The 24,436-nt window shown below is 41.1% G+C and overlaps 1 protein-coding gene across 2 annotated transcripts in view; it reads left to right on the top strand.

Moving 5' to 3' along the window:
* The first annotated feature begins 3,655 nt into the window (after positions 1 to 3,655).
* The window catches only part of LOC150057006 (putative guanylate cyclase soluble subunit beta-2), a 47,155-nt gene continuing 26,374 nt past the window's right edge, over positions 3,656 to 24,436 (top strand). Inside the window, exons 1-7 of one of the 2 annotated variants that reach the window (XM_090342192.1) lie at positions 3,656 to 4,000; positions 5,024 to 5,118; positions 16,211 to 16,371; positions 19,707 to 19,806; positions 21,122 to 21,318; positions 21,478 to 21,589; positions 23,002 to 23,105. In XM_090342192.1, the coding sequence (XP_090198318.1) occupies positions 5,052 to 5,118; positions 16,211 to 16,371; positions 19,707 to 19,806; positions 21,122 to 21,318; positions 21,478 to 21,589; positions 23,002 to 23,105 (741 nt within the window). In that variant the 5' untranslated portion in view covers positions 3,656 to 4,000; positions 5,024 to 5,051. Of the gene's footprint in view, positions 4,001 to 4,802; positions 4,836 to 5,023; positions 5,119 to 16,210; positions 16,372 to 19,706; positions 19,807 to 21,121; positions 21,319 to 21,477; positions 21,590 to 23,001; positions 23,106 to 24,436 lie in introns of those variants that run through there. The other variant, XM_090342191.1, reaches the window with a different exon arrangement.

Below are 24,436 nucleotides of genomic sequence, written 5' to 3'. Positions count from 1 at the left end.
AGCTCAGAGGAAATGGGAGGCAGTCGCTGCCCACATCTGCATCTTTCTCATGCTTGTTCTGTTTGCCTGGCTCCTTCTTCAAGTCTGAATTTCTGCTTCTTCTATACTTTTCTACATGCCCTTTAACTCAGGAGCTTGCCATCATCTGACTGGCTCTGTTTTCAGGGTATCTGTTCCAGATGCCTGAGAGGCCGAGAGATTAGTGTTTTAAATGCATTTTGAATTCAGTGAAATTTCCAGTGTGTGATAGGCTCATTGGAATGTCACCCAATCTTTAAATTGAAGAGCTCCTCTATTTTGAAAAATCATTCTGATCAAGACAAATCAAAATGGCTCTCATTCTTCCTCCTTTGTTCTGTACCTTCTTCATATTACCAACTTATCAGAACTCTCACTCCTTGTGACAGGATTAAAAGCCCCTCTTCTTCAGGTGCTTTAGTGTTGTCTTAAATAAAGGCTAGTTACAAAACAGTGGAGAGCAGGGCATTACTGGAATTACTAGTTCTCACCAGGAATCCCAGCTATTGAGTCGTGGGAGGTGGGGTGATCATGACCAGAAGTTGGTCCCAGGCGAAAAACACAAGATCCTATCTGAAGTAGAATTAAAGTAAAAATGGGCTCGGGGTATAGCTTAAGTGGTAGAGCATCTGCCTAGCAAACACAGGTTGCTGAATTCAAACCCTAGTACCAACCCCTTTAAGCAAAGGTAGGCAAAAGTAGAGAGCTATTATTCCTGATGTCATCTGACAGTGTTGCCTGTCTTTCCCTTTGCTTCACTGCTAGATAGGAATGTGTTGATTGGCTTATTTCTGCCTTAACCCACAGGCCATCAGATGACCTCTTAGAAATCCAGGTGGCACAAGTGCTGGTTCCTCACTCCTGTAATCCTAGCTACTCAGGAGTCTGAGATCTGAGGATCCAGTTCAAAGCCAGCCCGGCACACAAAGCCCGTGATACCCTTCAGTGAAGCACCAGAAAACCAGAAGTGGCTCTGTGGCTCAACATGGAAGAGTGGAAGCCTTGAGCTGAAGAGCTCAGGGACAGTGCCCAGACCTAGAGTTCAAGCCCCATGATGGACCAAAAAAGAAAAAAAAGGAAATCCATGTGACCAGACTATTTCATTGGGGAGACAGTCTCCAAGAGATCATAGTAAAACACCCAAGGATGTAGGAAATCTTTTAAAAAATACAGCTTATTTTATAATATTATTTCCTTAAAGTACAACTTTTTTTTCCTAGAAAAAAAATCATTACAGCTAAGTTTTGAGAACTTTTGTTTAGTTTTGTAGGATTACATGGAAATTAAATCTAGCATAAACAGAGGCAGGTATTTTTTTCCAAAACAGATATTATGAACTCTGAAACATATAATCTAGAGACCTTCCTTTAGAAAGAATGGACAATTATGAATAGAAATTTAGCTGCAAATGTGTGTCCTTAGTTTTCTTTTAGAATATAAAAAATCAATTAAAGCTGATGGATGACATAAACACTAAAACCTCAAAGACGAAGGTTTTATTCTTAGGATTCATTAGCTGGCTTACCTTGTTTCCTTCCATCTTTGACTACACTTGGTTTCCTGTTCATGATGTAATGATTTTGTGTCATTTTCTATAAAGAGAATAGGCCAAATATTCATATAATATAACCAAGTAGAGATGGATTTTTATCATGTGCTCTCTTCATCAGAAGCTAAGACAATTTTTTTGTACCCATCCAAAACATGCTTGTGGAGTTATGCCTTTTTCCTTGGAAGAACTTCTCTCCTAAGGTCCCTCTACTTGCCTACCTTTAGGGCAAGTCTTGTGGGGCCATGTGGTACCACAAAGAATGTGTACAACTGCCTTTGGAGACTTTATTGACAGTCACATTAAGGTCTGAATGCCAAAAACTCTACCAGAGGGTAGGTAGTACTGGGACTAGGTGCCCCAAACCCCATCCATAAGCACTTAATGTGAACCCCCAATTTGAGATAGCTCCGGCTAGATAGGACTGGAAATGGCCACTTCCTCCCTATCCTGGAGGATGCTTGAACTGGAAATTACTGGTTTACACTGAAAAGTTTTCAAGTAGGTTAATCTTAGGGAGCTTTTATATCTTTCAAAATTATGAAAGACCTCAGAGAGCTTTCATTCATTCATTTCTGCATAGAGTTATGGAAATTAAAACTGAAAAAATAAAAATTGTCAATTCATCTAAATTAACAAATCTATTATGGGTTAGCACATATAACATCTTTTAGTGATACATCACTGTAATACCAACAAAAAATCCAGAAAAGGGGTATTATTTTAGATTTTTTTAGAACAAATTCCTTTCATGTCTGACTTAATGGAAAAATAACTCCATTTTCTCTTTTGCATTCTGTTGTGACATGTGGTTTTTGGTTGAAATACATAAAGAAAATGTAAAAGGAAGAACTTTAATACTCCCCAAACTGTGACTGTTTTCTTTCAGACTCTCCAAAACTTAGCAAGCATAGTTTCTCCGAGGTCAGTAATCGTGTTGAACCTGAAGCCATTTCAGTGACCTTTTTCCTACTGTGTTATGAAGTTATAGTGAAATAACTATTACAATGAAATGGCTTCATCTGCATTCCACTTGAGTGAAATCTTTTGCCATCATTTTGTATTATCATCCTCGTCAGTTACTGGGAAACCATTAGCTCCCCAAATGGTTAAGTTCTTAATAGCGTTAATGTGTTTCATTCTCCAATACGAGAATCACTTTAGTAATTATAGCCAACTCTAACATTCTCACCAGAGAAGCCTCCATGAATGGGATGCTTCTCAGCTCACAGCAACAGATGCAAGTTTTTCCGAATCTCTCATTTTTATTTGAAAGCTTGAATTTGATTATTGACAACGCATTCCACTACTTGTTTTCCTTACAGTGACAGGCTAACTTTGTTCTGTTAGTTCTTTTGAAGGACATCTCTGCCAAATATTCTAGTCTGTGTAACCAGAGCTCATCTGTCAGTGGCTCTTTTAAGGAAAAATGATGTTCCCAGGAAAAAAGAAAAAGAAGAAAAAGTGGCTAATTCAGCTCTTAAGGCAGTGGACTCTCTGAAAGTGGCTATCCACACTCTAGGGTGGAGCACAAATGCTTTCTGCATCCATGTACTTCCCATTTCATCATGGAAATTGCTCAAAAAACTGGTGCTTAGGGTACACATGTAATAGACTTGATCATGTTTACTGCTTCCAAAAGAACAATCTCTAGTGAAACTGGCATTGCTTGTCTGCAAGAATGCAACAGTGGTAAAGGACATAATGAAAAATTTAATAATTTGGTACTATTGCCTGGATCAATGACAGGCACCACCAACCGATGCTTTTGCACAACTAGCTCAAATGACAACTTACAAAATGTCACTTGGTTGGCAAACAATGTCTTTGTTTTATTATTTAAACCATTTTTACCTGATGGTAAAACACATGTATTACTACAAACCTATTCGGAATCCCTAAGGGTTCTATGGATCATACCTTGAGAACTTCTGCTTTTGGTGCCAGATATTCTTGTTTTCTTTTTCTTTCAATGAATCAGAGATGAGGAGGGACACATCCTTGGTGACTGGAGGCGTATGTCACAATCTCCATGGTGTTTGTCACAATGAAGTAATGGCAGTTAGAGTGAGATTTGTTTCAAGTTACCCAGATAGATGATAAGAGGGCCAGACGAAAGGTCTCTTCCTGATTTACACACAGTGAGTGTGTAAGCCTCTGTCTTGAGAAGTCTCTCTTCGAAATCTCTAAGTATAAGGGAATTCTTGAAGGAACAGATCTCCATCAACTTAAGTTGATCCTGTTTTCTTGGCCTGAAACTTGCTACTTTTTCCTGTGGGCTTTACCATTCACTTTGGACACTTAGGGACATGACAGCAGTTTTAGAAGGTTGAATAATATGAAATCCACCATTCATCACCTGTCACCTTGCTGGATTGGATCTAGAAAGGGCTTCTGAACATGGATTTCCCAAACTGGAGAATTAAGAGGCAAGTGAGTTCAGGCATATGTGTGCTTATTTTCTCCCCCAACTTATTTTAGCTTTGTTTTTCTGCCCAGATAGTTTGGGTAGCATCACTAGGAACTAATTAAAGAAGACCAACCATTTAATACCTCATGATTCTAACTCAGTATCAACAACAGCCCAGGCCTCTGTGTGTTGACGTATGTCATGGTATAGGCCATGTGCTTCAGACCATCGTCTGAATTGGAAACACTGAACTCTTGCTGCATGTCAGATCTTGCGGCTTTCCAGCCCTCTATACATAGCTAAATCAGCACTGGATACCAAAATATTCAGCTCAGCCTGCAGGAAAGAAGCAGGTGCTCAACAGGGGATCCCACCAGAGGGCTGAGAAGAGCCACAGAGAATCTTAAGCTCCCCAAGGGAGCTTGATATCACAGCTTCCTTCCTTGGATGGGACAGCTCGTAGCCAGGTGTCAAGTTTAAATTGATTTCCTGCCCATTCTGACCCTAGTTTGCTCATAAATCCCATGGGAGTGAGTACAGAGGTAACCTGAACAGGAGGAAGAGCAACTCACTTAAGAAAGTAACGGTGATGGCTTGCAACAGGCTTATCCTACCCTAGGGTTCAGCTAAGTCATCTCAGAATAGCTGTATTTGATAATGCTTAGAAGCCATTGCACCAAAATGGGACATTTTATAAATAGCAGGAAATTCAGAGAGCTAGCCCCTTGAGCCATAGATGCAGGTACAAGGTCTCCCAGGCTGTTGGTGAGAACCTGGAATGGGGTGCAAAGCAAAATGCTCTTGCCTAAGGATTCAAAGACAAGTCACAATGAACTTCAAAAGTCCAACTTCAAGGAGGTGAGATCAACAATCTTGATGTAAATTGGGGAATGGCAAGCCTATTCCAAGTTCTTGGGGACTGGCCCAAACACATTCATTAAGCTCCTGAGTCAATTGTTACACTAGTCCTTGCTGGGTCTTTGGCTATATCTCCAGGACTAAGCTTCAACTACTGGGTGTTCATTTTTCTTTGCTTCATCCTTCAGAGCTTCGGCAGAAGTACAAGATGCCTTCATGACCTACACAGTGTATGATGACATCATCACCATGAAGCTCATTCAAGAGGCCTGCAAGGTTCTGGGTAAGCCCTTAGGGTTAATTTTGACTACTTAGGGCTTCTATGCCAAAATACAGTAGATTCTGATTATTTACAGCTGCTGCACTCTATGACATTTCTGTGAATACTGAATTATTGCTCCTAGAGAAATACAGGTCTAGGTTCCTGAGATTATCCGATCACAGCATTCCTGTCAGCTGGTCAATGAATGTATAATCTTGTTTGTTTCGGTTGGCTTTAACTCATGCATCTGGAAATGACAGAATGGAGAACTAATAATGTTCCCCTTGGTTTTCACATGACAATCTGCCTGACATTTGGGTCTCTGCCGATGTTCACGGTGTCATGCAGAAGACATTCCGGGATTTTGCATCTGGGAAAGGTCAAATGACTTCACCAAGGCCAAAGTTTGGGAAGCCAAGTGTGTGTAAGACACTTGGAGTTCTCTCCAGTAAAGAGCTGTTCTCTTTGCTACCTGCTGTCTGCTCTGACTCATCAGACTGCTCTGGTCTGTTCTGGACCATAGAGCCACACAGGACCTAGAGATACCAGCAAGATCTGGCAGGATGTTGGTGATGGTAGCTGAGAGGAATCTAGGAACTGATGCTTATAAAAATAACTTCCAGGCAGACCTTGCTCACCTTCTACCTTTATTTCCTGGCTAAAATTGGGCTTGAGGCTGGGAATATGGCTCAGGATTAAAATTTGTCATTGTTCCTTCATTTCCTGGGCCTCAGATTCCAAGCTCAATAACATTTCCTGGCCTTGCCCAAACAAGTACCCAGGTTCTACCCACCATGCTGGGTTCAAGTGGGCTTCCAACCATCACAGCTGGACATTTCTTCCTCTACCTGTACTCTCTCAGAGAAACTGCCATAGAGAGATTCTAGGAAAAAGGAAAAAGCTTGTCTGGCAATTGCAGGATTTCCAGGGCACCTTATTCTTTCCCTGTGTTTGGAGGGTAACTGGGAGAAGGTGTTTGCAGGCCCTTTCATCTCCTCTGCAGCAACAGAAGAGATAGTTTGTGGGTTATTGGGTGCTGGTTATGGAGATGCAGATGTGGCAGCAGGCTTCCTATGCAGATTCCTAAGTCCAGGTTGAGTGTGCTGCTCTGGCAGGGCTGTGGGAGCCTGGGGACCTGGGTTCTGGCCTCTCTGCTCTGAGCTATTAAGCATACAATAGCAGAGCTGCGCCTTTCAGCCTCTTTGCTTGATGCATTTTCTGGAGAGTCTCTGTTTTTATTTTCTTGAACATCTGCTTTCCTTAAAAATTTAAAATACATAATTACATTAAATATGCTTCACTAAATTGCAAAGACAGCCCCCTTTTTATCCTCATATGTACCACCACCACAGTTAGTCAAGGCCCAGGTGCTACTTCTCTAGGGACAAATGTGCAAGTTTGTAGTTCCGAGTAGGGGCTGGTGGCCTACAAGCCACCAATTGTTTACAATTATGGCTTTCTTCTAGGTAAGTAGGAGGAGCTGCTAGTCATTTTCTTTCCACAGAAAGACTACAGGGTATTAGGTGAGATTTCTGCAGGAAGGTACCTATTTCCTATATTAAAAGGTGGAGTCTTTCTTTTTTTCTTTTCCCTCTCCTTCCTTCCTTCCTTCCTTCCTTCCTTTCTTTTTGTTTGGTCATGGGGCTTGAGCTCTAAGCCTGGGTGCTGTCCCTGAGCTCAACTCAAGGCTAGTGCTCTATCACTTGAGCCACAGCACCACTTCCAGTTTTCTGGTAGTTAATTGGAGATAAGAGACTCATGGACTTTAGTGCCCTGGGCTAGCCTTGAATTGCAATCTTCATATCAGCCTCCTGAATAGCTAGGAATACAGGCGTGAGCCACTGGCACCCAGCTTCCTTTCCCCCCCTTTCCCCACCTCCTTCTCTCTCTTTTCTTTCTCTCTTTCTTAGCCTGAGATTCAACCTTAGTCCCGGGCTCTTTTGCTCAGTGGCTCGTTCAAATGAGTCATACCTCCAATTCCAAAAGCTGAACTTTTGACAGAGTTTAGAAGACAAAAGAGCAACAACAAGTGGAGAATTGTTTCAATTTTTGTGTATGTGTTGCCAAAGCCAGCATAACAAGTTGAGAATTGAAGGTGAAATTCAGGTGGGGAGATGGGGTCTGGCCAGTGCCATCTTGGCCACATGGTGGGTGGTAAGGTCCGGCATCTTGTCTTCATATGGTGGATGGTACAGTCCGGTATCGTGTCTTCACATGGTGGGTGGTAGGGTCTGTTGGTATTGTTTTTGTTCTTTCTTTCTTCTCCTGTATTGTAAAAGTGTTAAGTGTTATTTGCTGGCTGCTGGTCTTTGAGATGGGTCCATCCTGCAGTCAACAGCCTTTTAATAAAGATTCCAAAATCTTTCAAAATGTGGCTTCTCTGTTTTCTCACCATACGACAAAATGAAGTCCACCTTTAGTCCTCTCCAGTTTTTTCCAGGAAATCCCAGCAGCTGGATGGTATGGAGGCTGAATCATACAGCCTTGACTTGGTTCATAGCTTTCTGCCAAAGAAATGCATCTTCTTGCTATTCTAGAATGTACAGCAGGGTTCATTCTGCTCTGTCTTATCAGCTGTGACTTTGACTAGAATGTCTTTGAACATTGATCTCCTCCTTGGAAAGGAATTCCTCACAGGTTTGTGGGAAGGAATAAATTAAATCAAATAACAAACACAAGGCATATAGTAATGTGCAGACATGACCAGCACATGTGAACTGAACGTTGAACCTGAAACTAAGGCAGGGGATGCTACTACATTTTGTAGCTCTGAATTAGAGATGGGGCTCAGGAGTGTGGCCTAGTGATAGAGTGCTTGACTAGCATGCACAAAGCCCTGGGGTCAATTTCTCGGTACCACATACACAGAAAAAGCCAGAAGTGGTGCTGTGGCTCAAGTGGTGGAGTGTTAGCCTCAAGAAAGCTCAGGAACAGTGCCCAGGCCCTGAGTTCAAGCCCTAAGATTGGCACAAAAAATAGAGAGATGGACTGCTGTTCTATTCAAATGATTATGATTTTAAACTATGTTTTGAGCCCTTTGATCGATGGTCAGGGGAACTACTGATAACCTGTGGGCAAAATCTAGGCCCCTGCTTGCTTTATATACATAAAGTTTTATTAGAACACACCTATACCTATTTGTTTATATGTCTATACACACATTGCAGTATAATGGTTGTGTTGAGTTATCACAACCAAGACCATATGAAGTACAAAGCTTAAAACAGTCATTAGCTAACTTTCCTAGGAAAAGTTTATGATCTTCCAGAGAATGGATAATGAACAAACAAATTTGTTTTTAAGATTTGAAAAAAATGTCTTTGTATGAAATTTGTTTTTCCTTGAGGACTGTTACAGATTGAATTGCATTCCTGCTAGAGTCCTATGTTCGGGCCTTGATTTCCAGAGTGATAGTACTTAGAGAGAAGCCTTTGGGAGAGTGTGTCCACAATGTGATTAATATCTCTGGAGAAAAGTTATCAGAGAGCTTGCCCTGTGCTGTTTTTTTTTCCTCCCATCATATTTCACAGCTCCTTACAAGCTGGTAAGAGCGCACGCACCAAAAACTAACCAGATCAGCCGCTTGACCTTGTACTTTCAGTCTTCAGAACCATGAGAAAATAAATTTCCTTTGTTGAAGTCTCTGGTTTATGATCATCCGTTATGGGACAACAATAAGAACTTTAGTATGTTTCCAGACTTTCAGAAATAATACTCTATACATCTGATATCACTCCAGCCAGCTTTTATATTGCTGGGCTTATAAATGCCATTTGGTGTGTCGCATATTTAGCAGAGAGATGCTCTCCATACCTGCCCCAAATGGTCAGGTTTCTAACCCAGCCAATACTTTTAGAGACAGCAACAAGTTTATCGATAGATAGGTGCATCTATCATCTTACCCAGAGCCAAAGCAGATACTGTGGTTCCACTCTGCTTTGTGTTACAGTTCGTAAGCATTCTGTCTCCTTGTTCTTTATATCCATGACATCTGTTTGCCTATATCTAAGATGGCAAGTAAGCAGAGCGTGTACATTTTTCACAGTTAAAAAAAATCAGAAAGGGGTGACATTGATCAAGATTCATGGTGGCAACTGTTTTGTACAACTACTTAAAGATAAAAATGAAATTTTTTGAAAAAGAAAAAACAAATCAGAATTCAGAATCTAGTAAACATATACCTGAGAGTTGAAATCAGGATGACCCTGGGCTATTTTATTTCCCAAAATATACTATCTCACTAATCCAAGACAGGGAGGCTACAGGGCATTATTACTGTTTATATGTACTGTTTAAATATACCTACCGATCAATTGAGATCAGCTCTCCTTTTCCGTGAAAGAGAAAAGGATTCTTAGTCACCACCAGCTAGGACTCAGCTCTCTGAGTTGTGGGCTCCAGAATGCATTTTCTTTACCTTGAAGCAATTGTTGGGATTTTTCCAGATCCCTCTGCCATTGCATAGCTCTGTGCTTGCTCATTAGCATAATTCAGGATGGGACCAGATGGCAGGTTGAGTATTGCATAAGGAATTGTTCTGTACATGAATAAGTGCCTACTTAGTGTGTAAGTGGGTTATTAGTGATCTGAAGTGACAAAATTCAAAACAACACCCAACAGCCATTTAGCACAGCTGTGTCTGTCTAGACTTCCCCTGCTAAGAAAACCAGAGTAAAAATGCATTTCAACAGTTAGTCCTCAGCAAATGCCAACAACCCTTCTCGCTTCTTTCAAAAAGAAAGTAAGAAAGAAAGAAAGAAACAAAGAAACAAAGAAAGAGAAACAGTGGTAAATTTACAATTTAAAAATGTATACTAGTTTTCCCTCTACTCGTCTGAGAATGGGACAAGTAGTAACCCAGGCTGTGTAACCAACTGAAAATGGAGATTTGAACTTGGGTTTCCTGATTCCAGGGTCTATGCAGGCTCTGGAAGACTGGAAGAGACATTGACAATGTCCATAGCAAGGGCTTGGACATCAGACATATGCGAGTGGCTATGTCCTTAATAGATCACCTCCTAACAATGTAACCTTGTGCCTGTTTCTTTTTGGTAAACTAGCCCAGAATACCTCTGTGTACCCCAGAGCCATGCTCAGCAAACTACTTTTATGCTGTCCACTTTCCATGCATTGCACCTAACAGTTCTGCCTCTCTTATGGTGACTGCTTAGGCTGTCAGCTCTGTTCCCAGGTCAGTTAGGATATGGGCAGCTGTTTATCTGATTGCCCCCTTGAGCTGTCATCAACCATTTCCCAGCTGTGTTGGTTTCAGTGTCCAAACATCATGCCTCCTCTGCAACTTAGCTCTTCCCACTTAACCTGCTTTCTCCCTCAAAAGCACCACCTCAGTGTGTGTGGCTGTGTCTTCCTTTTCAACTCCATTTTCTCCTACTCAGAGGAGACTCCTCACATTTTAGCCTGCGTTGACCTCAGTGACCTCATGGTGAAGGAGAACATATTCAATAAATGGCTCTTTCCAGGTGGATGGAGCAATCTAGAAAAATCCAATGACTCATTTTGGATGAGATACTTTATAAGATGTAGGACTTGTGTTTCCCTATCTAGTGATTCAGAGGTATCTCTATGATGAATAGGCTCACTGCCTCCATCTTGGGTGATGGGAGGTGGGCAGGGGTCCTGGGAAATCCGGGCTTGCCTGGGTGATCCATCTCTGAGTCCTGCCAGGGCTGGGGCTTTTCTCCCTCCTTCCACCTGCCGTCTCTTACTGGGACTCCAGCAGTTGGCATCTCACCTCTTGCCCAGAACAGCCCACCTCTACCCTTTCCAGTCCCTGGAGCTGTAACTCAGCAAGAAGTAAACACTGTCTGGCAACACAAAAGAGCCAGGCTTGTTAAGGAGAAAATTCCATTCATCTATCATTTCAGTTTAAATGTCTATTAGACAGCTCCACCTCTTTCCTGGGAAGCCAAACATAGATGAAAGTATTCAAAAAAGGCTTTTTAATGGAGTTTTGAATATATGTGCTAAAGTAGAGAGACGTATATTGAAGTCCAGTTTCACTTATTTTTCAGTGTTTTGCCAGTCTTGTTTAATCTATCTTGTCCCTCCACCCCTTTTTTGGTTTTGTTTTGGCTGAAATGTCTCGAAGTAAATCTCAGATTTCCCATAATTTCACTCACAGTATGAGTCTCTAACAAGAAAAAGACACTTGAAAATATATGATAATGCCCTCATTACATCTAACACAACTCATAATAGGACAGAGGTCGACTTTCTAGCTATGTCTCAGCTAGTCATGAATAAGTGATCTTTGTGGTATTATTATCTAAGACTTCAAAAGGTCTTTTCAGGGCAATCAGCGCAAACTTTTTATTTTGACATAAATTTAAACCCACAAAGGTTTGTATGAATAGTGCAAAGAGGTCCCATAGATTCTTTACCCACACAATCCACATGTTAACATCTTAACCATATTGGCTATGTTCTCTCCTTAGCTGCCTCTCTATTTTGTTCATAAATTGTTAGCATATTGTAGATATGACACTTCTTCATTTCTAAAGATTCTCATATAACTCAGGAAATCAAAATTGACACAGTGCAATTATCTTTAACCTAAAGACTTTGGAAGTTGGTTTTTTGTTTTTGTTTTTTTTTCCAATTGGCCTATTAGGCCTTTTGTTAAAAAGAAAATCTTAACTCATGTCAGTTGTCAGGTCGTTACAGCCTTTTTTAGTCTGGACAAGGTCCTGAATCTCCCTGATATCTGTGGGACATTGTGTTCAGCCATTTGGTAGTGTTCCTCAGTTTAGGGTCATTTGCTAGATCTTTATGATATAATTATGTTTTCTTGGCAGGCAGGTTACAAAAGTGGCTAATAGTATTATTTTTTTTTTTTGCTCCTCTCAGTTAATTCTATCAGATGTGTAGGTGCTTCATTATTGGGTCACTTGGTGAATTAGAATCTGCTAGATTTCTCCAATCTCAAGTGATGACTTTTCCGTGTATGATTAGTGTCTATGAGGAGGTACTTTTAGATAGTGTACATAGATTGCCATTCAAAACCAGCTAAGGCAGAAAAGCCCATGAGACTCATATCTAATTAACTACAAAAAGGAGAAGTGAAGTTGTGGCTCAAATGGTGGAGTACCAGCCTTGACCAAAAAGGCTGGGACAGTGTCCAGGTCTAGACTTCAAGCCCCAGAACTGGCACACACAAAAAGTATTTTATTCTTGTTCTTTATTAGTATCAATATAGACTCTTGATTTTTAATTTTTAAAATAAGTTATGATCCTTTATTTGTATTATTTATTTTGATACTTGAATTTCCATTCCCTCTCAACACTGACTTACAGTATACTTTTGACCTGTACCTATTTATTCTTTGATCATGTCTTTGCTTTCTGGCACAACAAAATACATGTGTCTCTATCTTTTGTCTGTCTGTCTGTCCGTCCGTCCGTCCGTCTGTCTGTCTGTCTGTCTGTCTGTCTGTCTGTCTGTCTGTCTTTCTACCTATCTACATATCTGTCATGTCAAATGGGCTTGTAGTTAGGTTTTATTTGCAAGGGGGATTATGGGGCTTGAACTTGGCCTGGGCCCTGTCCTTCAGCCTTTCAGCTCAAGGCTACCACCCTACCCTTGAGCCAAGCCCCATTTCCCATTTTCTAGAGGTTAATTGGAGATAAGAGTCTCAGGTCCTTTTGTGCCATAATGAGGCATAAACATTTTATTTATTTATTTGTTGTTGGTCATGGGCTTGAACTCTGGGCCTGGGCACTGTCCCTGAGCTTAAGGCTACCTCCCTACTCCTTGAGCACAGCACCACTTTTGGTTTTCTAGTGGTTAATTGGAGATAAGAGTCTCATGAACTTTAGTGACCGGGCTGACTTTGAACCTCAATCCTCAGATCTCAGCCTCCTGAGTAGCTAGGATTACGGCTTAATTCTTTAACGTTTTGAAAATATTTTCAGAATTACCAATCCACACTCATATGAAAGGAAACTTACCTTTATAACTATCATTGAATTGTGTCCAAAGTTCCTTTCATAGTTTGTCTAAGGATCACAAAGTCTAATACTGCATTCAAATGTTATTTTTTTTCCTGGGTAACTATTAAAAACTCTTTTGTTGAAATATTGTTCTGTTAATTTATTCCATCTTAAGGTTTTAATATGTCCTTATTAAGCTTCTTTGTTTTAAGTATTATGACTAACCAGAACTGTGCAAAAAGTTTTGCTCAGAGGGATACTAGTCCCCTGCCTTTGACCTCCTTCAAATCTTTTACCCCCTTCCAACAATGCCCTGGAGATAGCCAACTGAATGCCCCTTGATTTATCCTGCTAATATTTAATTTTGTACAAATAAGCAGATAGAAACATACTTATTTATTTCACATTTTTTCTTGCACAAAAGTAAATACTATATGTGTTACAGTCAGCTTGTTTTTAAGTATCAAATAACAGTTCAAAGCAACAAAGCTTTGTGTTTTGTTTGCTCATAGGTTTTCTTACTATTTTTTGTATATCCTTGAACCTTATGAGCTAGACAACCCTTGGAATTCTAAATCCACAGGAGTGCAACTATATTTATAAAAAGAAGGTGGACACTGATTTTAAAAAGAGGCCTTTGTCCTCTGCTGGACAAGCATTTTGAACCAAGAATCCTAGAAGAGTGCAAGCCTAGCACAGATGGAGAGCACTACATGCAAGCCCTGGGTTGTTTAAGAAACAGTCTCTTGGCCAGATGTCTTCTGTTAACCAAGCTAGGTGCCCAGAAACCAAACAAACAGGTTTGGAATGGGCAATTGGAATGGATTTTTTTTGTAAGTCTTTAGATTAAAAAAAAAGTCCAACAGGCAATCTTTCCACACCTGGTTGCCAATATGGCTCGAATCTAACTTTGTTTGGCTTATAGTCGGCCTTAGTCCTCCTGGGAGATGCCCCTGGGAGAAGGAAGCCTTTGGGGACCTGTGCTTTTTCTGGCAGGTCACAGGAAGCACCTGCACAAAGCTCCAGCCTGCAGGCTGCAAGGCACAGCTGGTTTTCCTTAGACTGAATTAGTTAGATTTAGAGAGAAAGGAGGGGCGGACAGGGAGAGGAAGGAGCGATTCCACACCTGTCCATTTATTTTCCAGGAGCCCTGTGAGGCATTCAGAAACATTGGAAGGGACCTGAGAAGAACATACTTCAGTTCACTTAGGAGTGAGCAGGTGGTTCCTGGTTACGGGTACAGACAAGCCCACCTGCCTCCAGCTAGGTCGAGCTCTCATGCGAGGCACCCAAAGGAGGCTAAGAATTCAGGTCATGGCCACGTGCTGTCCTAATAATTCAGGACTTGGCCACGTGCTGCCCCAAGCTTCTTTAGATTCAAAAGAGTTGGCTAAGAGGCTTTTGATTTCTTTTGTTGAGAAGTATGTATAACTTATCTCTGACAATACCAGAACAACTTGGTGGGGATTGTATTCTACTCAGATTATAGAACCACGGTCTGCCCACATGTCTGTCTGGCTATGGGGAGCTGTTAGACTATCTTAGGGAGCAAGTAAAGGTTGGGAGTGGCCAGAACTCCTTGAGTCTCTGACTCTGTATGATTCAGTTCTGGAGAGCTCTGCAGCCTCAGCATGCCCTCTGTATGAGTTCCAGATCCAGTTGGAGCCTCATAAATTCCTTCAAGGATGAATGAAAAGAATTGTGAATTCCTCCAGTCTCCCATGGTAAAGTCACACATATTGGATCTCTTACTTAGCTCCAGGACTTACAAGCGTCCCGACGAGGTTCTCCTAGGAGCTCCTAAGAGGCATGGATGTCCTGCCTCCTGTGGGAAGGGTGGTAGCTGTCATCGTGGAGAGTTTCTTGCTTGTCTAACTGCTGCTCCAGAGGCTTTAGGATATGATATGAAGAGCACTACATTTAGAATTCATTTCTGCACAAGCAGATCTGTCCCCTGACAGTCTGTTGGTCAGAGGCCATTCACTAATTATAACTTTGATTCATGATTTTGGAGGAACTGTAAAATGCTTTCAAAACACATTCGCTACCTTAACAGCACACATACAGAATGGGGAAGTGAAGGTACTAGCGCCCACCTAAGGCTGCAAATCTATTCCCAAGAATTTCTTAAGCACATACTTTGCATCTAGCTCAGAAAACATGTAAGAAAGGTTGTTGCCCACCCGAATTGCCCTTCATTTAGGAAGAAAAAAGTGCACAGCTTAGGAAGAAGAAATTCAGAGAAATCTTCATGGAAAATGTGATACAAAGATGGAAGTTAAAAAGGAATGCTGAGGTTAAGAAAGGAAAAATCACTTCAGGTATTTGCTCTAATTGTGTGTGTGTGTGTGTGTGTGTGTGTGTGTGTGTGTGTGTGTGTGTGTGTGTGTGTTGCTGTTTTGGGGACTTGAGCTCATGGCCTGGGCACTGTCTCTAAGCTCTTTTTTTTTTGCTAGTGGTAGGCTAGCGATCTACCACTTTGAGCTACAGCTCCAGTTCAGATTTTCTGGTGGTGGCTAATTGGAGATAAAAAGTCTCACGGACTTCTCTGCCCTGACTGGCTTCAAACCACAGTTCTCACATGTCAACCTCATGAGTAGCCAGGATAACAGGCATGAGCCACATTGCCTTGCTCTATTTTTTTTTAAAACTAAATCAGGAGCACATAACCTTGGAGAAATTTCTTTTACATTGTGATATTAGCAATTTTGCAGAGGGAGTCTTTGATTCCACATGAAATTGTTGTATTGGAATAGTTGCGGGTAGGAGTGATTACAGCAGACTGCAGTCTCCTTGATCCAGAGTGACCCCTGATCTGGATGCTGGATTAGTGATAAAGGAATACGATAGCTCCACATTACTACCTAGACTATTGGGAAATGTTTACCGTGGATGTCATGGGAAATGCTGGGTAAGGTGGGATTGGAAAGGATTGGTGGTTAATGAGAAGGTACTGGTACCAGGGCTGCTTTGGGCATCTCATGATGGATGGGCCTGTGACTTGGAGGTTATTGGCTTTTCATGGATGGAAGGTGAAACCTTTGGTAAGCAATCTTGGGAAGTGTGGCACAGCAGGGTTTTAACACTGGAAATATATGAAGAACAAGGGAGAACGAACTCCTCACTGGGGACCTCACTGAAGGATGTGCTCTGGATTCTACAGGTATATCCATGGAGGCCATTCTGAAGCTCTTTGGAGAATACTTCTTTAAATTCTGCAAGATGTCTGGCTACGACAGGATGCTACGGACGTTAGGAGGAAACCTCACAGAATTTATTGAAAACTTAGATGCCCTCCACAGTTACCTGGCACTGTCTTATCAGGTGAGGCCATCTGAGCCTGGTGTTGGTGGTCCTGAGAGGTAACGTTGCTGTGTAGCATTGTGTACCATCCCCCATCTCCTCTCAATGGAGGAGCTAGGAGTGGAGAGATTTCTTCTCTTCTGCTTTGTCTCTGGTGTTAGTGGGTCCCAGAGAACTCTTAAAAAAGAAGAGGAGACTAAATATCCATTAGCTACCTTAATGGATCGAATGGCAAAGCAAAGCAAAATAAGACAACGAAGAGAAATCCAGCTTTGTAGTGGGGGGATGGCCTCTTCCACAGGGATGGCATGGACTTGGAACTAAACTAGGAGGTTGATCGCAATTGGAACAAAAGCTGGTAAATAGTCAGGTTTCAGTGGATTTGCAATATCTCTCCTAAGGTTTCCTGGCCTGGGTAGAGCTGATAAATAGCTTGTACAGCCAGATTTGTGTTATTCAAGTATCAGAAGGAAAGAGTTGACAGAGCCAAGAGCTAGGCATCGGAAACCATCCAATTCTGATTAACCACGGAGTGACTGAGGTGTTAAGAAATGAATTTCCCTACTGGGACCTGTCCTTCTGGAGACTGTGTCTTACTTTTCTTCTTGGTAGAGGCATTGGAAATTCAGAGGTCTATACAACCTTTTCTTTTTCAAGAAAATATTTGATTAAAAAGACAAGTTGCATTTATGCATATCAGATTAGTTTCTTATTTTAGGTAAAACAATTTGTGTTTGAAGGCCCTTGTAATCTACCAAGATCTTTCTTTGTTATTTCTGTATTTAGTGTTCACAAGCACTCTCAATTTGTCAGGGATTAAGCATGCAAGAACCATTCCTCAACAATTTGCACCCTCATATATCTAAAAAGCAAAAGGAATTCTTTTCTCCAGTTTCCAGATAAGAGATCTAAGACCTAGAAACCTTAATTGCTTCAAGGTGGAGGAGTTCTCGGGCTATTTCTTTTGTTATCCTGTGAACTTTTTAAGGACACAGCATGTGAATAGAGCCTTGGCTACGGAGTAAGACCGGCACCTACTGCTTTCTTACCAGACCTACAACTTGCCAGCTATGTAATCCTTGGCAAGTTATTATTCCATTATTTATTTAATACACAGTTGTTGAGTTATTGTCAGGCATATTGTCACATTCCTGTAAACCTGTCTACACAGGGAATAGGAGGTTTGTAGTTCAAGGCCAGCACCAGGCTAAAAGCATGAAATGGTACTTGAAACAAACAAAACAAACAAACAAACAAACCACAACCACCATTACAACAACAAAACTCTGAAACATAGGGCAGGGGGGGCATGGTTAAAGTGGTAGAGCTCTTGCCTAACACACCCAAAGTCCTGAGTTGAGACCCCAGCAGTGAAAAGAAAAAAAGATAGATTAAAAACAAAGAGAAGAAAAAAAGAAAAATTGTTAAATGTTACTATGTAGTGACCACTTTTTAAGGTAATGGGCACAGAGGCAAAGAAAAATAGAAATTAAACAATCTACCTCTAGTGATTGTGAATTAGGAAAGAGATAACAGATAGAGATCCCTAGCATTGCAGTAGACTCAGAAAAGGCATTTCTACTTTCCCTTCCCTTTCTCTCTGTTGAGTATAGCCAGTTTAACTTATAAGAATTCACATATCAAATTTCCTGTCAAATTTTTAGCTTAAATGTAACAATTAGGATATCAAAAAATATAAACCTTTTCTATAAACTTCAATAATATTTTATTTTATTTTGTTTTATTTTGCCAGTCATGGGCTTGAGCTTAGGGCTTGAACACTGTCCTTGGACATTCTCAAGACTAGAGCTCTACCACTTGAGCCTTAGTACCAGTTCCGGCTTTTTTTCTATGTATGTGGTACCAAGGAATCAAATCTGGGTCTTCATGCTTGCTAGGCTAGCGCACTACCACTAGGCTAAACTCCTGGCCCTTCTATAATATTTTAATATCTCTTCTCTCATTTGAATTTGTCTAATCTAGTGTGTCACTATTTTAGAGAAAGAACTATATTTTATTTATTCATTAAATAGAAACCAGTATCAATATCAGTTATATATAAGATCTTTCTAATGGCATTTCTACACCTCCTGAATAAAAGTAAAAGAAATTAAGGTTCTCGGTACTAAGCCAACTATTTTTATACCCAATTCCACTACCCCTTCACTAATCACCAAAACATAGTCATTTGCCAAAACGAAATTGAATAGACTCTCTCTACGAATACATGAGCATGTTTTGCATATGACAAGGTAAATAAAATGTTTAAATGTTAAGATGTACAAATTGGGATAAAGTACAAGTCGCCATGCCAGATAGCTACATAATGCTTTCTAAAAGACAAAATCTGTCTATTAAAGACAGATTGTCTTTGTAGGCAAAATTAAGTAAAAATGGAGATGATTTCCCTTAATACATCCATCCTGACTCCAAATTTGTCTTTATTACTGTTACTTTTTTAGCCAACTTTCAGTGATTGCTAATTGTGAGTCAGGTGTTATGCTGAGTAATTTATAAACATTGATACACACTTTTATTCCATTAATAGTAGATCTCGTCAAGATAAGAACACAAATATATAACAATATATTACCTATGTATATGCTTTTGGAAATAGAAACATTTGAAAACTAAGGAACTATTTTCATCAGCTGCCCTGCATGAGAGGAGACTGCAACCCACCTCTCCAGCCTCTTTATCCCCTCAGACTAAATGCTGTGTGTTCATGACACTTACTGCCTGCTGATTAAGAAGGAGGAGAAGATCGCTTCTCTCAAAGAATTCCCCAGCAAATTTTTCAGACCTTCTATCCTAAGGAATATCTCACCAGTCATGAGATGGGGCTTTCTTGAATGCCAACATTCATTTCTGGAGAAAGGAAAGTTCTTTGTACATGTATCAACTCATTCCATTAGGAAATCCCTCTGAACCTTCGATCTTTCTGTGTTTGGAGACACCCATTGTGACTTGGTTGGAGACCAAGCCTAGCAGAGATTCATTCATCAAGACTTTCTGGCAACTTCTAGCCAGGCATTCCTTTCAGTATGGGTAGACAAAGTGGTATGGCATGATACGAAGGCTGGTTTGGACGCAGGGGTGGATAAACATTGTCTTTGCCACTAATCTAGCTTTAACTTCACCGCACCTCAGTTTCTCTTCTCTAAACTGGAAATAATACTTGCCATGTGGAATTGTTTGGGGATTAGGAACAGTTGAGAGAGATAATGGTGGGTGTTCTGTGACAGGACCAACTTGGGGGAATACAGCCCATGCACTATCATCAAATATTATTATAGATTATTTCATGAGGATTTAAAGTCATAAAACAGTTTGTATTCCCTGTGTCTTTCAATTAGGAGATGAATGCGCCATCATTTCGTGTGGAGAGAGGAGCAGACGGGAAAATGCTCCTCCATTACTACTCCGATAGAAGTGGTCTGTGCCATATAGTACCAGGTAAAAATTAACTCCATCAGGGGCAGGAGTTTGGCCTAGTGGTAGAGTGCTTGCCTACCACGCACAAAGCCCTGAGCTCGATTCCTTGGTACCACATACACAGAAAAAGCTGAAAGTGGACCTGTGGCTCAAGTGGTAGAACATTAGCCTGGAGAAAGCCCAAGGACAGTGCACAGGTCCTGAGTTCAAGCCCCAGGACTAGTAGTAATAATATTAATGTTAATAATAACCCCATTAGTGCTGGATATCTGAAGTCTCTGAGTGAGGAAGGAGTCACCAGGAATTCTCCAGGATGGCCACAGCTGGTGGTGGGGAGGGAGGTGACTCCTGTTGTCTTCCCAAAGCACTTGAGCTTTGAAAAGAAGTTGCCAAAATTTTTGGGGGGGAAAAATCATGTTTATTTTAAACATTTTCAAGCATGCAGGTGTTTATAGCATTATAATTCTATAAGTATTTTGCATCATTCCTTTTTTGTTTTTAACATTCTAGAGAAAACATGCTTTCATGCTTGTACATAGTCCTCAAAACCACATTTAAGCTGAGGTTTTTTTAATTTGGTTGTGATGTGCGATGTTTGTGTGAGTGAGCTTCGTGAATAGTGAATATGCACTCTACCATTGACCTACATTTCCAGCCCTTAAACCCACATCATATGAGTGAATGATTTTTGTATCTGAACTAGTCTCCTGTAGTTATGTTTATAGCTGATATTAATCTTTCACTATTATAAAAAGTACTATCATGAATATGAGAGGAACACTTGAAAATATGATCATAAATTCTTAGAAAATTGAATTTTGCCTGTATTATTTCCAGAGTTTGTTTAGTGAGTCAAACACCTCCCTAAAAACAAATCAGTAGCATTGAAGCAAAAATAAGAACAGTGGGGTTACAGCTGGGTGTGGTGGCTTGCACCTATAACCCTAGCAACTCAGGAGGCTGAGATTTGAGGATCAAGGTTCAAAGCCAGCCTGAACACTAAAGAACGAGGGACTCTTATCTCCAGTTAATCACTGGAAGACAGGAAGTGGGGCTGTGGCTCAAGGGGTAGGGAGGTAACCTTAGCTGAAGAGCTCAGGAACAGTGCCCAGGTCCAGAGTTCAAGTCCCATGACTCACAAGAAAAGAAAAAAGTGGGGTTACATTCCATCTCTGCATATTTTTACTTCTTTGGTCTGTCATAGGGTCCCTATCTTAAGATAGAGCTTGTACATGAACCCTAAAACATTTATCAGAAGTTGCATAACTTCCTCCACTTCCCTCCCCTGAAGTACTGGCTTCTGCCATTCTTCACAAATAGATGTTCTTCTCTGCAGGTATCATTGAGGCTGTGGCTAAGGACTTCTTCGACATTGATGTGACCTTGGATATCCTTGACATGAATGAGGAGGTAGAGAGGACAGGGAAGAAAGAACATGTTGTATTTCTGGTTGTGCAGAAGGCTTGCAGGCAGATAAGAATGGCAAAGCCAAACATGTTACAAGATCAAGAGGACTTCCAGCAAGACCAAGAGGTACTGGGTTTGCTATGCCTTAAGAAAGCACAAATCCTCTACAGATCTGTCCAGGGACCCTGTTCCACATATGAAGATGGACTCTGTGGAATCAGGCAGGGCTTGTGTGTCTCCACTCATGTGACCATCTCCCTCTGCTTCTCTCCCTGCCACCTGCAGGCTCTTGAGGCAGCTTTCCACAGGATGAAGGAGAAATATTTGAGTGTATCTGCATATCCTGGGAAGAAATCTCCCTGGGATATTGTGAGAGGGATAGTCATGTTTGGAAAAGGTAAGTGGGATGTTCTCCCAGCCTGGACTCTGAGCAGAGATCGCCTAGTTTGTAGGGGAAACAGTTTCTCTATGTACAGGGTGAAGCTCTGTGTGATTATGATATCCCTGATTTCATCAGAGCTTGGATTTACTGGTCATAGCTGGGCACTGGTGACTCATACCTATAATCCTAGGTACTAAGGAGGCTGAGATCTTAGGATGATGATTTGAAGCTAGCCTGGGCAGGAAAATCTGTATGACATTTTATCTCCAAGTAACTACCAAAAAAGCTGAAGTGGAGCTGTGGCTCAAGTAGTAAAATCCTAGTGCAAAATAAAAGCTCAGAAGCCACACCCAGACCCTGAATTCAAGTCTCAAGGCAGGTATGAAAACAACTCCCGACTCCATCATGCCTTCCAGTGGACCTTTTGTGTGCTGGGTAACATGGAGATGAATCTTGCTTTATAACCAATGCAGAGAGGGGTGGAGTCCCAGTTGGTGAGTAATTGAAGACATTGATGACTACTGAGAACAATCAGTTTTCAAAAGCTCTTCTGGATTCACGCCTTCTTAATTAGGGTGCATCTGGGGATGGGAAATCTGTGGATAATAACTATGGGTATCAGCAATGCAAAGGACAGTAGTAGATCAAGAGCCAAAAAAGCAGATTTCTGGCTCTATTCCTTGAGAATTAGGTGACTTTAGATCAGGTCCTCCATCTTATCATTTGCAAAATGAAGATGGTAACGTGGGCCCTTCTGCACCCATAAGCTGCTCTAACAACCAGGACCTAATGCTCAAGTTAGAATAAGGATTTTGGTCCACCGGGAGAAGGGAGCTGGGTCTCCTCCGTGGCCCTGTGAGTCAGATGACATGCATCTGGGAGAAGTTCTGCAGGGCTCAAAGCGCTTCATTCTGAGTCAAACATGCAATTGACATCCTTTGTCTAAGAGATTTTCATATCAAAAAGGCTCCTGCCTCCAATCTCTACCCCCTGCCAAATAGGACTGTTGGTTAAATTTTCATGTGCCACCCAAAACTGTCAGTCTAAAAAGCTCCATGGCAAATGGCCCTGATGCTGGGCCGGGCACACACGCTCTGCTCTGCTAGCTTATTGTCTGCCTGTCACCATTTCAATGCTGACTCTGTTTTCATGGCAAGACATACTCAATTGGCCCAGAAACTCTTTAGCGGCAGGCAGAAACTTGGCAGGGGGCAGGAGGGCTTCTCAACCTGGTAGCAAGTTTTCTGTTTGTTTTAATTTGGAAGAATTGCTGGGGCCATCTGGAGATGCTGAGAAAGCCTGTGTGAAAAAGTCGGGATTGCACTTCTGCTGAGATGCTTAAGATTCTAAGCCTGTCCCAGCACAGCTCTAGGCAAGGACCACAGCAAGACTTGCCTCTCATTACCATGTTCCCTTTCTACATCCAGGGCACCTCAGGGACTCCTTCCAGCCCATGTATCCTGAGAGGCTCTGGGTTGAAGAGAGGACATTCTGCACTGCTTTTCCTTTTCACATTGTCTTTGATGAAACAGTAAGCATCTAGAGTTCAAACCTGGGAATCAGCCCAAGAAAGGGCATGACTTCTGTTCTTATGGGGTTGGTGGGGACTTTTACTTCTCTGAAATCTTCCAGGGCTTGGGAGACTTGGATTTACCCTTACAGTACCATGAACTTTGTTTCATTCAAGTTATGGAATCCTCCCTAACCATGTGCAGGATCTTTCTGATAGATATAGGAGGGAGGTTTGAATGAATCATGGGGAAATTTTGCCATCAGAAAAAAGCAAACAAATATGGTACTAAAATTCACTCTATAAAATCATCAGAATACTGGGTCTGGTGGCTCACACCTGTTATCCTAGCTAGTTAGGAGGTTGAGATCTGAGGATCATAGTTCAAAGCCAGCCTGGGCAAGAAAGTCAGTGAGACTTTTCTTGGTTGAAATATGAAGGTGGTTTTTCTTTTTTTTTGGTCAGGGTGATGTATAGAGAGGTTACAATTGCATTCATCAGGTAGTGGGTACATTACTTCTTGAACATTGATACCCCTTCCCAAGTTTTTCTCTTACTTTCTTTCCCCCAACCCTCCCACCTTTCTTATTTTCCCCTTATCTTTCATTTTTCAAACAAACAAACAAATATATATATACAATATACTAGGCACCACATTCAGATACAGTAACAATATGAGATAAACTATAAGGGGAAAAGAAGAGAAAAGAAATAGCTTCACATAGTACATTAAGAAAAACAATCACAAAAATAAATCTCTTGTTTCCATAGCCTGGAGTTCATTTCGCTTAGTCTCAGCCTATACAGCCATATGTACATAGCTTTTGAGCTGTTATAAACCTCTGCTAGGACAATCCTAGATGCATACTAATTGCTACAAATGAGGGAAACTATAGAGCCTCTGTTTCTTTGGGTCTGGCTTACTTCACTGAACATGATTTTTTTCCAAGTGGCAGCATGAAATTCCATGGTGTAAATATATCACATCTTCTTGATGCAGTCATCTACTGATTTGTTGTGTTCGGGCCTTCATTAAGAAAGTTTCGATTTGTGCCAAGGAGCCTAAATATGTATCCTATTTCTTCCTGTAAAAATTTCAGGGTGTCTACTTTTACATCAAGGTCCTTTTAGAGTTGATTCTGGTGCAGGGAGACAGATAAGGACCCAACTTTAGTTTTCTACATATGTTTAGCCATTTCTGCCAGCACCATTTGTTGAAGAGGTTGTCTTTCTTCCAGCCAGTATTCGTGGCTCCTTTACTAAAGATTAGGGTTTGTTCTGTATCTTAGCTTATGGTAAATAATGCTGCAATGGACATGGTTGTGCTAGTAGGTTTAGTATGGCCTTGTTTC

The sequence above is a fragment of the Megascapheus bottae genome, chromosome 11 (assembly GCF_031878675.1).
Source record: "Megascapheus bottae isolate mThoBot1 chromosome 11, mThoBot2.hap1, whole genome shotgun sequence".
Classification (NCBI taxonomy): Eukaryota; Metazoa; Chordata; class Mammalia; order Rodentia; family Geomyidae; genus Megascapheus; species Megascapheus bottae.
Note: the sequence above shows the minus strand (reverse complement) of the source record. Positions and strands in the feature narration are given on the sequence as shown.